Source organism: Salmo salar, chromosome 13 (genome assembly GCF_965601325.2).
Source record: "Salmo salar chromosome 13, fSalSal1, whole genome shotgun sequence".
NCBI lineage: Eukaryota > Metazoa > Chordata > Actinopteri > Salmoniformes > Salmonidae > Salmo > Salmo salar.
In genome coordinates this window covers 111,635,546-111,651,847 of record NC_138303.1, presented here as the reverse complement: position 1 = coordinate 111,651,847, position 16,302 = coordinate 111,635,546, and the positions used below count along the sequence as shown (strand labels likewise).

At 51.2% G+C, this 16,302-nt stretch overlaps 1 protein-coding gene across 2 annotated transcripts in view; it reads right to left on the bottom strand.

Moving 5' to 3' along the window:
• trabd2a (TraB domain containing 2A) overlaps positions 1-16,302 on the bottom strand; it is a 158,234-nt gene that overhangs the window by 95,107 nt on the left and 46,825 nt on the right. For both annotated transcript variants that reach the window (XM_045692665.2, XM_045692666.2), the window contains exons 3-4: positions 11,102-11,248; positions 9,312-9,486 (exon numbers count right to left, since the gene is read on the bottom strand). In XM_045692665.2, coding sequence (XP_045548621.1) covers positions 9,312-9,486; positions 11,102-11,248 — 322 coding nt within the window. The remainder of the gene's footprint in view (positions 1-9,311; positions 9,487-11,101; positions 11,249-16,302) is intronic.

Sequence of the window (16,302 nt, the reverse complement as noted above, 5' to 3'; positions counted from 1 at the left end):
CAAGGCTTTTACGGTTACAGAAGTCAACAAATGAGAGCACCTGGGGAGTGGAGCTAGGCACTGCAGGACCTGGATTAACCTCTACATCACCAGATGAACAGAGGAGAAGTATGTGAAGGCTTTCGTGAAGTATGAAAGTGTGTCTATGTGTGAGTGTGTGTGTGTGGCATCAATATGCATGTTTCGTGTGTATTGTATTTGTATTTATTATTTACCAAGGCAGCAGCTACTCTTCCTGGGGTTTATTATGGATCCCCATTAGTTCCTGCCAAGGCAGCAGCTACTCTTCCTGGGGTTTATTATGGATCCCCATTAGTTCCTGCCAAGGCACAGCTACTCTTCCTGGGGTTTATTATGGATCCCCATTAGTTCCTGCCAAGGCAGCAGCTACTCTTCCTGGGGTTTATTATGGATCCCCATTAGTTCCTGCCAAGGAAGATGCTACTCTTCCTGGGGTTTATTATGGATCCCCAATAGTTCCTGCCAAGGCAGCAGCTACTCTTCCTGGGGTTTATTATGGATCCCCATTAGTTCCTGCCAAGGCAGCAGCTACTCTTCCTGGGGTTTATTATGGATCCCATAACCATTAACACCAGGAATACGTCTTTCCCGAAGTGGATCCTTTTTTCGGACCTTCACCCTGGACATGGGATCTCATCCCAGAGGCCCGACCCAAAACAACGCGGTCGCCACAGGAGAGGCAGACAGAGCGGCCTATTGGTCAGACTCAGAAGGCGAGCACACCATCCACCGCCTCCTAGCATATTACTCGCCAATGTCCAATCTCTAGATAACAAGGTGGACGAAGTTAGGGCACGAGTTGCCTTCCAGAGAGACATCAGAGATTGTAACATTCTCTGTTTCACAGAAACATGACTCACTCCGGATATGTTGTCAGAGGTTTCTTCATGCATCGCGCCGACAGAAACAAACATCTCTCTGGTAAGAAGAAGGGCGGGGGTGTATGCCTTATGATTAATGACCCATGGTGTAATCACAACAACGTACAGGAACTCAAGTCCTTTTGTTCACCTGACCTAGAATTCCTTACAATCAAATGCCGACGGCATTATCATCCAAGATAATTCTCTTCGATTATAGTCACAGCAGATACCTCGTCGGCCCTGAACGAACTTCACTGGACTTTATGTAAACTGGAAATCATACATCATGTGGCTGCATTTATTGTAGCTGGGGATTTTAACAAAGCTAACCTAAGAACAATACTTTGTAAATTCTATCAGCATATTGAATGCGCGACACGAGCTGGTAGCATTCTGCATCATTGCTACTTGAACTTCCGCGATGCATACAAAGCCTGCCCCCGCCCTGCCTTTGGCAAATCTGACCATGACTCCATTTTGTTTCTCCCAGCCTACAGACAGAAACTAAAACAGGAAATGCCTGTGCTCAGGTCTATACAAATCTGGTCTGACCAATCGGATTCCACGCTTCAAGATTGCTTCGATCAAGTGGACTGGGATATGTTCCTGATAGCCTCAGATAATAACATTGATGTATACGCTGACTCGGTGAGCGAGTTAATTAGCAAATGCATTGGAGATGTCGTACCCACTGTGACTATTAAAACCTTCCCTAACCAGAAACCATGGATTGATGGCAGCATTCGAGCTAAACTGAAAGCGCAAACCACCAATTTTAATCATGGCAAGGCGACCGGAAACATGACCGAATACAAACAGTGCAGTTATTCCCTCCGCAAGGCAATCAAACAAGCAAAGCGTCAGTAGAGAGACAAAGTAGAGTTGCAATTCAACGGCTCAAGCACGAGACGTATGTGGAAGGCTCTACAGTCAATCATGGATTACAAAAAGAAAACCAGCCTCGTCACGGACATCGATGTCTTGCTCCCAGACAAATTAAACAACCTATTTGCTCGCTTTGAGGACAATACAGTGCCACCGACACGGCCCGCTACCAAAGCCTGTGGGCTCTCCTTCTCCGTGGCCAACGTGAGTAAAACATTTAAACGTGTTAACCCTCGTAAGGCTGCAGGCCCAGACGGCATCCCTAGCCGCGTCCTCAGAGCATGCGCAGACCAGCTGGCTGGTGTGTTTACGGACATATTCAATCTCTCCTTATCCCAGTCTTCTGTCCCCACTTCCTTCAAGATGTCCAGCATTGTTCCTTTTCCAAAGAAAGCAAAGGTAACTGAACTAAATGACTGTCGCCCCGTAACACTCACTTCTGTCATCATTAAGTGCTTTGAGACGATCGTTAAGGATCATATCACCTCCACCCTACCTGACAACCTAGACCCACTTCAATTTGCTTACCGCCCGAATAGATCCACACTAGATGCAATCGCCATCACACTGCACACTACCCTATCCCATCTGGACAAGAAGAATACCTATGTAAGAATGCTGTTCATTGACTACAGCTCAGCATTTAACACCATAGTAACCTCCAAATTCGTCATTAAGCTCGAGACCCTGGGTCTCGACCCCGCCCTGTAGAACTGTGTCCTGGACTTTCTGACGGGCCGCCCCCAGGTGGTGAAGGTAGGAAACAACATCTCCACCCCGCTGATCCTCAACACTGGGGCCCCACAAGGGTGTGTTCTCAGCCCTCTCCTGTACTCCCTGTTCACCCATGACTGCGTGGCCATGCACGCCTCCAACTCAATCATCAAGTTTGCAGACGACACTACAGTGGTAGGCTTGATTACCAACAACGACGAGACGGCCTACAGGGAGGAGGTGAGGGCCCTCGGAGTGTGGTGTCAGGAAAACAACCTCACTCAATGTCAACAAAACAAAGGAGATGATCATGGACTTCAGAAAACAGCAGAGGGAGCAGCCCCCCCATCCACGGGACAGTAGTGGAGAAGGTAGAAGTTTTAAGTTCCTCTGCGTACACATCACTGATGATCTGAAATGGTCCACCCACACAGACAGCGTGGTGTAGAAGGCGCAGCAGCGCCTCTTAAACCTCAGGAGGCTGAAGAAATGTGGCTTGTCAACAAAAACACTCACAAACTTTTCAGATGCACAATTGAGAGCATCCCGTCAGGCTATATCACCACCTGGTACGGCAACTGCACCGCCCTCAACCGCAAGGCTCTCCAGAGGGTGGTGAGGTCTGCACACGCATCACCGGGGGCAAACTACCTGCCCTCTAGGACACCTACACCACCCGATGTCACAGGAAGGCCAAAAATATCATCTTAATAAAGGTATCACTAGTCACTTTAATAATGTTTACATATCCTACATTACTCATCTCATATGTATATACTGTATAATTGTTATATTACATGTTAGATATTACTGCATAGTCAAAACTAGAAGCACAAGCATTTCACTACACTCGCATTAACATCTGCTAACCATGTGTATGTGACCAATACAATTTGATTGCAAAGACCTCACCATACATCTGCCTGTAGTTATTGAACTCAACCTGCAGGAGGTTTTTTTACCTTTATTTAACTTGGCAAGTCATTTAAGAACAAATTCTTATTTTCAATGACGGCCTAGGAACAGTGGGTTAACTGCCTTGTTCTGGGGCACAACAACAGATTTTTACCTTGTCAGCTCGGGGATTCAATCTTGCAACCTTTCAGTTACAAGTCCAACGCTCTAACCACTAGGCTACCTGCCGCTCCATGTTGTGATGGAGTGGGAGGAAACAGCTGCGGGCAAGGTTCTGACAGATGGGTGTGTCTTAGTGGTGGCAAAGACACACCCAAAAAACACCCAATATCGAAGCACACCCCCAAGCCAACTCACGTTTGACTTCTGTCATGGCCGCCAGCATTTCTTGAGGAGTCTAAAAACGAGGCTAAATCAGCGGGTGCAGTTTCCCTTTAAACCCTCCTCAGAACTCAACACGCGCACGCACGCACGCACGCACACACACACACACACACACACACACACACACACACACACACACACACACACACACACACACACACACACACACACACACACACACACACACTGGTCATCATTAACTAAAGGTGACGACATCCTCTCAAGGCTTCAGTTTCACACCTCTGGGAAGCAGCACTTTAAAGCAGAACAGCATTTTATATATGCAGCTGTAAAACACATGATTACAGATACAAAAAATGGTGAGGTGGTAGTTGGAGGAGAGGAGGTGGGCGGGGGGGTAGTGGAGGAGAGGAGGTGGGCGGGGGGTAGTGGAGGAGAGGAGGTGGGCGGGGGGTAGTGGAGGAGAGGAGGTGGGCGGGGGGGTAGTGGAGGAGAGGAGGTGGGCGGGGTGGTAGTTGGAGGAGAGGAGGTGGGCGGGGGGGTAGTGGAGGAGAGGAGGTGGGCGGGGGGGTAGTGGAGGAGAGGAGGTGGGCGGGGGGTAGTGGAGGAGAGGAGGTGGGCGGGGGGTAGTGGAGGAGAGGAGGTGGGCGGGGGGGTAGTGGAGGAGAGGAGGTGGGCGGGGGGGTAGTGGAGGAGAGGAGGTGGGCGAGGTGGTAGTTGGAGGAGAGGAGGTGGGCGGGGGGGTAGTGGAGGAGAGGAGGTGGGCGGGGGGGTAGTGGAGGAGAGGAGGTGGGCGGGGGGTAGTGGAGGAGAGGAGGTGGGCGGGGGGGTAGTGGAGGAGAGGAGGTGGGCGGGGGGGTAGTGGAGGAGAGGAGGTGGGCGGGGGGTAGTGGAGGAGAGGAGGTGGGCGGGGGGGTAGTGGAGGAGAGGAGGTGGGCGGGGGGTAGTGGAGGAGAGGAGGTGGGCGGGGGGTAGTGGAGGAGAGGAGGTGGGTGGGGGGGTAGTGGAGGAGAGGAGGTGGGCGGGGGGGTAGTGGAGGAGAGGAGGTGGGCGGGGGGGTAGTGGAGGAGAGGAGGTGGGCGGGGGGGTAGTGGAGGAGAGGAGGTGTGCGGGGGGTAGTGGAGGGGAGGAGGTGTGCAGGGGGGTAGTGGAGGAGAGGAGGTGGGCGGGGGGTAGTGGAGGAGAGGAGGTGTGCGGGGGTAGTGGAGGAGAGGAGGTGGGCGGGGGGTAGTGGAGGAGAGGAGGTGGGCGGGGGGTAGTGGAGGAGAGGAGGTAACGGGGGGGTGGAGGAGAGGAGGTAACGGGGGGGTGGAGGAGAGGAGGTGGGCGGGGGGGTAGTGGAGGAGAGGAGGTGGGCAGGGGGGTAGTGGAGGAGAGGAGGTGGGCGGGGGGTAGTGGAGGAGAGGAGGTGGCGGGGGGTAGTGGAGGAGAGGACGTGGGCGGGGGGTAGTGGAGGAGAGGAGAAAACGGGGGGGTGGAGGAAAGGAGGTGGGCGGGGGGGGTAGTGGAGGAGAGGAGGTGGGCGGGGGGGTAGTGGAGGAGAGGAGGTGGGCGGGGGGTAGTGGAGGAGAGGAGGTGGGCGGGGGGGTAGTGGAGGAGAGGAGGTGGGCGGGGGGGTAGTGGAGGAGAGGAGGTGGGCGGGGGGGTAGTGGAGGAGAGGAGGTGGGCGGGGGGGTAGTGGAGGAGAGGAGGTGGGCGGGGGGTAGTGGAGGAGAGGAGGTGGGCGGGGGGTAGTGGAGGAGAGGAGGTGGGCGGGGGGTAGTGGAGGAGAGGAGGTGGGCGGGGCTGTAGTGGAGGGGAGGAGGTGTGCGGGGGGTAGTGGAGGAGAGGAGGTGGGTGGGGGGTAGTGGAGGAGAGGAGGTGGGCGGGGGGTAGTGGAGGAGAGGAGGTGGGCGGGGGGGTAGTGGAGGAGAGGAGGTGGGCGGGGGGTAGTGGAGGAGAGGAGGTGGGCGGGGGGGTAGTGGAGGAGAGGAGGTGGGCGGGGGGTAGTGGAGGAGAGGAGGTGGGCGGGGGGTAGTGGAGGAGAGGAGGAGGGCGGGGCTGTAGTGGAGGGGAGGAGGTGTGCGGGGGGTAGTGGAGGAGAGGAGGTGGGTGGGGGGTAGTGGAGGAGAGGAGGTGGGCGGGGGGTAGTGGAGGAGAGGAGGTGGGCGGGGGGTAGTGGATGAGAGGAGGTGGGCGGGGGGGTAGTGGAGGAGAGGAGGTGGGCGGGGGGTAGTGGAGGAGAGGAGGTGGGCGGGGGTGTAGTGGAGGGGAGGAGCTCTCAGCCCCCAGCCCTCAACCCTCAGCCCCCAGCCCTCAGCTCTCAGCCCTCAGCCCCCAGCCCCCAGCCCTCAGCCCCCAGCCCTCAGCCCCCAGTCCCCCAGTCCTCAGCCCCCAGCCCTCAGTCCCCAGCCCTCAGCTCTCAGCCCCCAGCCCTCAGCCCCCAGCCCTCAGCCCCCAGCCCTCAGCCCTCAGCACTCAGCCCCCAGCCCCCAGCCCTCAGCCCTCAGCTCTCAGCCCCCAGCCCTCAGCTCTCAGCCCTCAGCCCCCAGCCCTCAGTCCCCAGCCCTCAGCCCCCAGCTCTCAGTCCTCAGCCCCCAGTCCCCCAGCCCCCAGTCCCCCAGCCCCCCAGCTCTCAGCCCCCAGCCCTCAGTCCCCAGCCCTCAGCTCTCAGCTCTCAGCCCCCAGCCCTCAGCTCTCAGCCCCCAGCCCCCAGCCCTCAGTCCCCAGCTCTCAGCCCCCAGATCTCAGCTCTCAGATCTCAGCCCTCAGCCCCCAGCCCTCAGCCCTTGACCCTCTGCTCTCGTAGCTCCACCAATATGAACTCTCTAAAGTTCACACTCTCTTTAAACCTGCTCAGCTTCCAAGTCTCAGTTAAATGAACCAAACAATGTGGCAACAAGTGGATTCCTGAATTTCACCCCTAAATATGAGAACGTTGCCATACGAATCCCAGCCAACAGAGCGCGGTCGGCAGGTCAAAGAGGAGGACTACGATACATCCTGCCAACAGAGGTCGGCAGGTCAAAGAGAAGGACCACAATACATCCGGCCAACAGAGGTCGGCAGGTCAAAGAGGAGGACTACAATACATCCAGCCAACAGAGGTCGGCAGGTCAAAGAGGAGGACTACAATACATCCGGCCAACAGAGGTCGGCAGGTCAAAGAGGAGGACTACAATACATCCAGCCAACAGAGGTCGGCAGGTCAAAGAGGAGGACTACGATACATCCGGCCAACAGAGGTCGGCAGGTCAAAGAGGAGGACTACAATACATCCAGCCAACAGAGGTCGGCAGGTCAAAGGACTACAATAAATCCAGCCAACAGAGGTCGGCAGGTCAAAGAGGAGGACTACGATACATCCGGCCAACAGAGGTCGGCAGGTCAAAGAGGAGGACTACAATACATCCAGCCAACAGAGGTCGGCAGGTCAAAGAGGAGGACTACAATACATCCGGCCAACAGAGGTCGGCAGGTCAAAGAGAAGGACTACGATACATCCGGCCAACAGAGGTCGGCAGGTCAAAGAGGAGGACTACAATACATCCAGCCAACAGAGGTCGGCAGGTCAAAGAGGAGGACTACAATACATAATAGTGGAGGTCTTCCATTTCTGTAGGGTTTGAACTTAACCTCCTTCAGTCTAGCTAAGCCCTCTCTGTTCTGCACGTGCCATGCTCACAAAAAAAGATTTTAAGCTGTGTGGATCTGAAGTAGCTTTAATCAGATGTAATTGTCCACTCGTTTAATTGAATGCCTGACCTGACCACGGTCTCTACACATGATCTAGAGGTGACCTCAGACTGAACCAAGACTATGGCTGTGTCCCAAATGGTACACTATTCCCTATATAGTGCACTACTTTATACCAGAGTCCTATGAAACCCTATTCACAATATAGTGGACTACTTCAGACCAGAGCCCTATGAAACTCTATTCCCTATATAGTGCACTACTTTAGACCAGAGCCCTATGGAACCCTATTCCCTATGTATAGTGCACTACATTAGACCAGAGCCCTATGAAACCCTATTCCCTATATATAGTGCACTACTTTAGACCAGAGACCTACGGAACCCTATTCCCTATATAGTGCACTACTTTAGACCAGAGCCCTATGGAACCCTATTCCCTATATAGTGCACTACTTTAGACCAGAGCCCTATGCAACCCTATTCCCTATATATAGTGCACTACTTTAGACCAGAGCCCTATGGAACCCTATCCCCTATATAGTGCACTACTTTAGACCAGAGCACATAGGGAGTAGGTTGCGATTTGGGGTGTAGATGTATGACTTCAGGCCTTGGAGAAGTGTTTTACCACCGTGTCGGGGAGTGAAGGAGTAAAGGAATGAAGGGAGGATAAAGGGAGGAGATATACAGTCTGCTCATAACCAATGTTGTAAAGACGATTCACTCTTCATAGCTCCATACTGAATCAATCAATGGTCAAGTGGGCCCAATCATTAGAAAGGCATATCTGACATTTAGAAATGGGTAGTAGAACTCGGGGTGCAATTACTCATAACCAACATCCCCACTTGTTTTTGTATTTATTATGGATCCCCATTAGTTCCTGCCAAGGCAGCAGCTACTCTTCCTGAGGTTTATTATGGATACGCATTAGTACCTGCCAAGGCAGCAGCTACTCTTCCTGGAGTTTATTATGGATCCCCGTTTGTTCCTGCCAAGGCAGCAGCTACTCTTCCTGGAGTTTATTATGGATCCCCATTAGCCAAGGCAGCAGCTACTCTTCCTGGGGTTTATTATGGATCCCTGTTTGTTCCTGCCAAGGCAGCAGCTACTCTTCCTGGGGTTTATTATGGATCCCCATTAGTTCCTGCCAAGGCAGTAGCTACTCTTCCTGGGGTTTATTATGGATCCCCATTAGTACCTGCCAAGGCAGCAGCTACTCTTCCTGGGGTTTATTATGGATCCACATTAGTTCCTGTCAAGGCAGCAGCTACTCTTCCTGGGGTTTATTATGGATCCACATTAGTTCCTGTCAAGGCAGCAGCTACTCTTCCTGGGGTTTATTATGGATTCACATTAGTTCCTGCCAAGGCAGCAGCTACTCTTCCTGGGGTCTATTATGGATCCCCATTAGTTCCTGCCAAGGCAGCAGCTACTCTTCCTGGGGTTTATTATGGATCCCCATTAGTTCCTGCCAAGGCAGCAGCTACTCTTCCTGGGGTTTATTATGGATCCCCATTAGTTCCTGCCAAGGCAGCAGCTACTCTTCCTGGGGTTTCATATGGATCCACATTAGTTCCTGCCAAGGCAGCAGCTACTCTTCCTGGGGTTTATTATGGATCCCCATTAGTTCCTGCCAAGGCAGCAGCTACTCTTCCTGGGGTTTATTATGGATCCCCATTAGTTCCTCCCAAGGCAGCAGCTACTCTTCCTGGGGTTTATTATGGATCCCCATTAGTTCCTCCCAAGGCAGCAGCTACTCTTCCTGGGGTTTATTATGGATCCCCATTAGTTCCTGCCAAGGCAGCAGCTACTCTTCCTGGGGTCCAGCAGATAATAGCCCACCACCACCATCATGATCATCATCACCCTCCTCATCATCATCACTGACCTGCTCCGAAGGCGAAGAAGAAGCTGTTGTCCGGGTGTTCCTCCATCAGAGCCTTGACCCTGTTCCCCATCCTGTCGTTCCTCTTGTAGATCAGTTCCTGTCTGAAGTAGCTGTCGATCTCCTGGGCTGTTATCTGTTCGCTGGGGCGCAGGGTTATGTTGTTGAAGTTGGGGACCTGCAGAGGGATGATTTGCATGTCATAAAGGACATATTACACTTCAAGAAGCACAACGTAATCGTGACATTATAGCTTGTCATTCACTAAGCTGGAATCTGTTGACTGGGGAGCAACGCCAGGTTGTTGAAGTTGGGGACCTTGACAGGGGACAGAGTAAGGATAGGGTGGGGACAGGGTGGAGACAGGGTAAGGATAGGGTGGGGACAGGGTGGGGACAGGGTGGGACAGGGTGGGGACAGGGTGGAGACAGGGTAAGGATAGGGTGGGGACAGGGTGGGGACAGGGTGGGACAGGGTTAGGACAGGGTGGGGACAGGGTAAGGGCAGGGTGGGGACAGGGTGGGGACAGGGTGGGGACAGGGTAGGGACAGGGTTATGACAGGGTGGGGACAGGGTAAGGATAGGGTGGGGACAGGGTGGGGACAGGGTGGGACAGGGTTAGGACAGGGTGGGGACAGGGTAAGGGCAGGGTGGGGACAGGGTGGGGACAGGGTGGGGACAGGGTTAGGGCAGGGTGGGGACAGGGTTAGGACAGGGTGGGGGCAGGGTTGGGACAGGGTGGGGACAGGGTGGGGACAGGGTGGGGACAGGGTAGGGACAGGGTTATGACAGGGTGGGGACAGGGTGGGGACAGGGTTAGGACAGGGTTAGGACAGGGTGGGGACAGGGTGAGGACAGGGTTAGGGCAGGGTGGGGACAGGGTGGGGACAGGGTTATGACAGGGTGGGGACAGGGTTAGGACAGGGTGGGGACAGAGTAAGGGCAGGGTTAGGGCAGGGTGGGGACAGGGTTAGGACAGGGTGGGGACAGGGTAAGGGCAGGGTAGGGGCAGGGTTGGGACAGGGTGGGGACAGGGTGGGGACAGGGTAGGGACAGGGTTAGGACAGGGTGGGGACAGGGTAGGGACAGGGTGGGGACAGGGTTAGGACAGGGTGGGGACAGGGTTAGGACAGGGTAAGGACAGGGTGGGGACAGGGTGAGGACAGGGTGAGGACAGGGTGGGGACAGGGTGGGGACAGGGTGGGGACAGGGTTAGGACAGGGTGGGACAGGGTAAGGACAGGGTGGGGGGCAGGTTTAGGACAGGGTTAGGACAGGGTAAGGGCAGGGTAGAGGAAGGGTTAGGACAGGGTAGGACAGGGTTAGAGGTCTGAATTAGGGGTCAGGGGTCAGGTGTAGGGGTCAGGGTTAGAGGTCTGAATTAGGGGTCAGGTTTAGGGGTCAGGGTTAGAAGTTAGGGGTCAAAGGTAAGGACAGGGTTAGAGGCTGAATTAGGGATCAGGGGTCAGGGTTAGGGGTCAGGGTTAGGGGTCAGGGTTAGAGGTTAGGGGTCAGAGGTAAGGACAGGGTTAGAGGCCTGAATTAGGGATCAGTGGTCAGGGGTCAGGGTTAGAGGTTAGGGGTCAGAGGTAAGGACAGGGTTAGAGGCTGAATTAGGGATCAGGGGTCAAATTAGGGGTCATGGTTAGGGGTCAGGGTTAGAGGTTAGGGGTCAGAGGTAAGGACAGGGTTAGAGGCTAAATTAGGGGTCAGGGGTCAGGGTTAGAGGCTGAATTAGGGATCAGGGGTCAGGATAGAGGTTAGGGGTTTGGGGTCAGAGTGGTTGTAACTGACCTGTGAGGTGTCGTGGTTAAAGATGATGGAGTTGAGGTCTCCACAGTTGTAGTGCTTGATGAGGTCCTCAGTGGTGTAGGAGCCCTGCAGACTGCCTGCTCTCACACTCTCCTGCTGTACAAGAGTCTGGTTCAGGGCAAAGATCACCTGTAGATGGGGAAGATATGCACATTTACTATATGAATCAATAATAAGAGGTAGGGAATCACATTTACTATATGAATCAATAATAAGAGGTAGGGAATCACATTTACTACATGAATCAATAATAAGAGGTAGGCAATCACATTTACTACATGAATCAATAATAAGAGGTAGGGAATCACATTTACTACATGAATCAATAATAAGAGGTAGGGAATCACATTTACTACATGAATCAATAATAAGAGGTAGGCAATCACATTTACTACATGAATCAATAATAAGAGGTAGGGAATCACATTTACTACATGAATCCATTATAAGAGGTAGGGAATCACATTTACTACATGAATCAATAATAAGAGGTAGGGAATCACATTTACTACATGAATCCATAATAAGAGGTAGGGAATCACATTTACTACATGAATCAATAATAAGAGGTAGGGAATCCTTGCAAATATATATGTATAGTGCCCTCCTGAAAATAAAATAAATAAACATAAATATGGGTTGTATTTACAATGGTGTTTGTTCTTCACAGGTTGCCCTTTTCTTGTGGCAACAGGTCACACATCTTGCTGCTGTGATGGAACACTGTGGTATTTCACCCAGTAGATATGGGAGTTTATCAAGATTGGATTTGTTTTCAAATTCTTTGTGGATCTGTGTAAGCTGAGGTAAATATATGTCTCTAATATGGTTATACATTGGGCAGGAGGTTAGGAAGTGCAGCTCAGTTTCCACCTCATTTTGTGGGCAGTGTGCACATAGCCTGTCTTCTCTTGAGAGCCATGTCTGCCTACATCGGCCTTTCTCAATAGCAAGGCTATGCTCACTGAGTCTGTACATAGTCAAAGCTTTCCTTAAGTTTGGGTCAGTCACAGTGGTCAGGTATTCTGCCACTGTGTACTCTCTGTTTAGGGCCAAATAGCATTCTAGTTTGCTCTGTTATTTTTGTTAATTCTTTCCAATGTGTCAAGTAATTATCTTTTTGTTTTCTCATGATTTGGTTGGGTCTAATTGTGTTGCTGTCCTCTCTCCCTTTCTCTCCTTATTTTTTTCTGTGCGATCGATCTACGCTCCCCACTCCATAACCGTAATGTAATGAGCTGAAAGGCCTGTGAGGGTTGAGAAAAGCCTCTGAAAGATGAAGTCTGGACAGAACAGATGGGTTTTGTTGAGGAGTTGGGAGGCTGGTGGGGTGGCGATAGTCTAATTTGAGCAGCATAAAGCCGGGACCCTTTTCATATGCAGAGTGCAAGCTTTGATCAAGAGCTGATGAAAGTGTAGGGAGTGGAGAGGTTGACGGAGGGAGGGGGGGGGGGGGGGGGGGCCTTTGTAGCAGACAAGAAGGCATCTGCTGAGCTCTGCCTTCTTCTCCTACACCATCCCCCGACTACAATGAACGCCGGAGGAAGAAATGTGTCATCTGAGCACTGTAGAAAACAACACATAAAAGAGGTCCCGGTGTAGGGGTGTGCATAGAAATATATATTCATGTGCCACCCCTCTTATCCATGCATATCCCTGCACACATCACATAGCTGTGGTTGCGGATTCACACGCTACGCCTGGCTGCTTGATTGACTTTCCTTGTTGAGAAACAAATAAAGGAGGTATTTTTGTATTTTTTTTTTGGTGAGGGGAGAGCCATTGTGAGAGATCAATGGTGGGGTTGATGAAGAACTTTTTTTGGGCGGGCATAGAGTGTAGTGATCCGGTCTAGCAGGAGCCACTGGGTAAAAAAACCAAAAACACAGGAGGATTACATGGTGACACAAAAAACGTAGCCTGCCATGTGTCCAACAGGACTCCAACAGAAAAACAAGCAGGCAAAACATTGATTATCACTGAGATCAGAGACTAGGATGAGCTGGGTTTTATTTCTTTATTTAAACTAGGCAAGTCAGTTAAAGAACAAATTCTTATTTACAATGACGGCCTACCGGGGGAACAGTGGGTTAAACTGCCTTGTTCAGGGGCAGAACGACAGATGTTTTACCTTGTCAGGTCAGGGATTTGCTCTTGCAACTATTCAGTTACTTGCTCAATGTGCTAACCGCTAGGCTACCTACCGGGTTACCTCTCAAAGGATTGGACGAAAGTAAGCAATAGAGATGGCTTGTATGGAGGTTAGTTTACTAGTATCAGTCCTTGATGACATGACTATTAACTACTCAATGAATAAACATAGCAGTAGTTTAATTACTCAAGCTTACTATTTCTAAATCAATTAGCAAATACTCCGATCTGTCTTTCTGTAGCGGGAGAGAGTCCAGTATTTTGGGGAAAGCTCTTCTGCCTGACAAGCGTCCTCTCACTATGGAACCCTATTCCCTACGTAGCGCAATCTTTTTGACCAGAGCTTCTAGTCCAAAGTAGTGCACTATAGGGTGCTATTTGGGACAATCCTGATGATTCCAGCAGCCAGCCAGCCAGCCAGCCGAATGGTCTCTTGGCCAGAACCCAAGGACAAATGAAGACTTCCTGTTAATTCAACTGTTTGTCTTATTTCCACCATGTTAAGTTTGACAACGAAACCCTGAACTTTATGTTCTGTTAGATCCTTTCATTCTATTAAATGTTAATTTATACTTTATTTAACTAGGCAAGTCAGTTAAGAAGAAATTCTCATTTACAATGACGTGTAACCGGGGAACAGTAGGTTATAACTGCCTTGTTCAGAATGACAGATTTTGTTTATTTACCTTGTCAGCTCAGGGATTCAATCCAGCAACCTTTATGGTTACTGGCCCAGTGCTTTAACCACTAGGCTAGCTGCCACCCCAAAATAACTATTCTGATCAGGTAGAATTAAACTCACAGAAGCTTTACAGAAAATGCGGACAGAAATCGATTGACAAAAACACGGTGTAGAAATAAGTAATGTCTCGGCAAGCATATTCAATGACTGCTACAGCTGTACACTCTGAGAAAATAGGATTCCAAAAGGGCTATTCAGCTGTACTCGTAGAGGAACCCTTTTTGGTCCCAGGTAGAACCCTTTTTGGTCCCAGGTAGAACCCTCTTTGGTCCCAGGTAGAACCCTCTTTGGTCCCAGGTACAACCCTCTTTGGTCCCAGGTAGAACCCTTTTTGGTCCCAGGTAGAACCCTTTTTGGTCCCAGGTAGAACCCTCTTTGGTCCCAGGTAGAACCCTCTTTGGTCCCAGGTAGAACCCTCTTTGGTCCCAGGTAGAACCCTCTTTGGTCCCAGGTAGAACCCTCTTTGGTCCCAGGTAGAACCCTCTTTGGTCCCAGGTAGAACCCTCTTTGGTCCCAGGTAGAACCCTTTTTGGTCCCAGGTAGAATTCTTTTGGGTTCCATTTAACACCTCCTCTGTGAAAAGGGTTCTACATGGAACTCAAAAAGGTTCTACATGGAACTCAAAAAGGGTTCTTCAAAGGGTTCTTCTATGGGGACAGCCCAACAACCCATTTAAGTTATAGATAGAACCTTTTTTTCTAAGTGTATATCTCCAGGCTGATATATGTAGGCATATTCAATGACTGTTACAGCTATATATCTCCAGGGTGATATAAGAAACGAGTGTGCTTCTTGTGTAGAGATTCAAAGTACTGCTTCAACGGCCGAGTGTTAAACACAGTTAAGGAAGTTAAGATATTAAGAGAGGAAACATGAGAATACGAGCAGAATAATTCAAAACAGACTACCTGTTAGGTGAAGAGAACACTGTAGCTTTGTCCCAAATGACAGGATTAGAGCGGAGTGGTAGAGAGGTTACTGCACGATGGTTTAAAGGGGCAATATACAGAAATCTCTCCACCATTTCCTGGTGGCTAAAATTCTAACAGTTCACCAACTTTAAGTTTGTGACAAAACAAGCAAGTGTAGGGAGTCCTTATACCATCTAAATCACTGTGAAATATATTTTCAATTATCAAAAATATTTTATTTTCAGCTGTTTGAAGCTACTGTTCAAAACCGAAATAAAAAGACGCATAAAAACAAAACTTAAGAATGGGAAGCATAGAAATAGTGCACATAGAACAGATCTACCGCTTCTTAAAGTTGCTTTAAGTGAGAATGACAAATCTATAACTCACATTTCTAAGTGAATTTGGTCAGGTCGCCACCAAAAAGTTACAAATTGCAGCTTTAAATTCAATCTGTCACTCATAAAAAAGTATTTTGTCCTACTAAACTGGTCTTTAGGACAAAATAACCGAACCTATACTCAAAAGAAAGGGCCACGAGGTGTAGTGGTAACAGCAGTAACTCGCCAATGGCCTACGCTCCTCACAGGAGCCAATGGCCTACGCTCCTCACAGCAGCCAATGGCCTACGCTCCTCACAGCAGCCAATGGCCTACGCTCCTCACAGGAGCCAATGGCCTACGCTCCTCACAGCAGCCAATGGCCTACGCTCCTCACAGGAGCCAATGGCCTAAGCTCCTCACAGCAGCCAATGGCCTACGCTCCTCACAGCAGCCAATGGCCTACGCTCCTCACAGCAGCCAATGGCCTACGCTCCTCACAGGAGCCAATGGCCTACGCTCCTCACAGCAGCCAATGGCCTACGCTCCTCACAGGAGCCAATGGCCTAAGCTCCTCACAGCAGCCAATGGCCTACGCTCCTCACAGCAGCCAATGGCCTACGCTCCTCACAGCAGCCAATGGCCTACGCTCCTCACAGCAGCCAATGGCCTACGCTCCTCACAGCAGCCAATGGCCTACGCTCCTCACAGGAGCCAATGGCCTACGCTCCTCACAGCAGCCAATGGCCTACGCTCCTCACAGCAGCCAATGGCCTACGCTCCTCACAGGAGCCAATGGCCTACGCTCCTCACAGCAGCCAATGGCCTACGCTCCTCACAGCAGCCAATGGCCTACGCTCCTCACAGCAGCCAATGGCCTACGCTCCTCACAGCAGCCAATGGCCTACGCTCCTCACAGCAGCCAATGGCCTACGCTCCTCACAGCAGCCAATGGCCTACGCTCCTCACAGCAGCCAATGGCCTACGCTCCTCACAGGAGCCAAGGGCTTGAGTCAGGTAAGTCAGTAGCTGGTTGGTCTTGGGGAGATTTTAAGTACA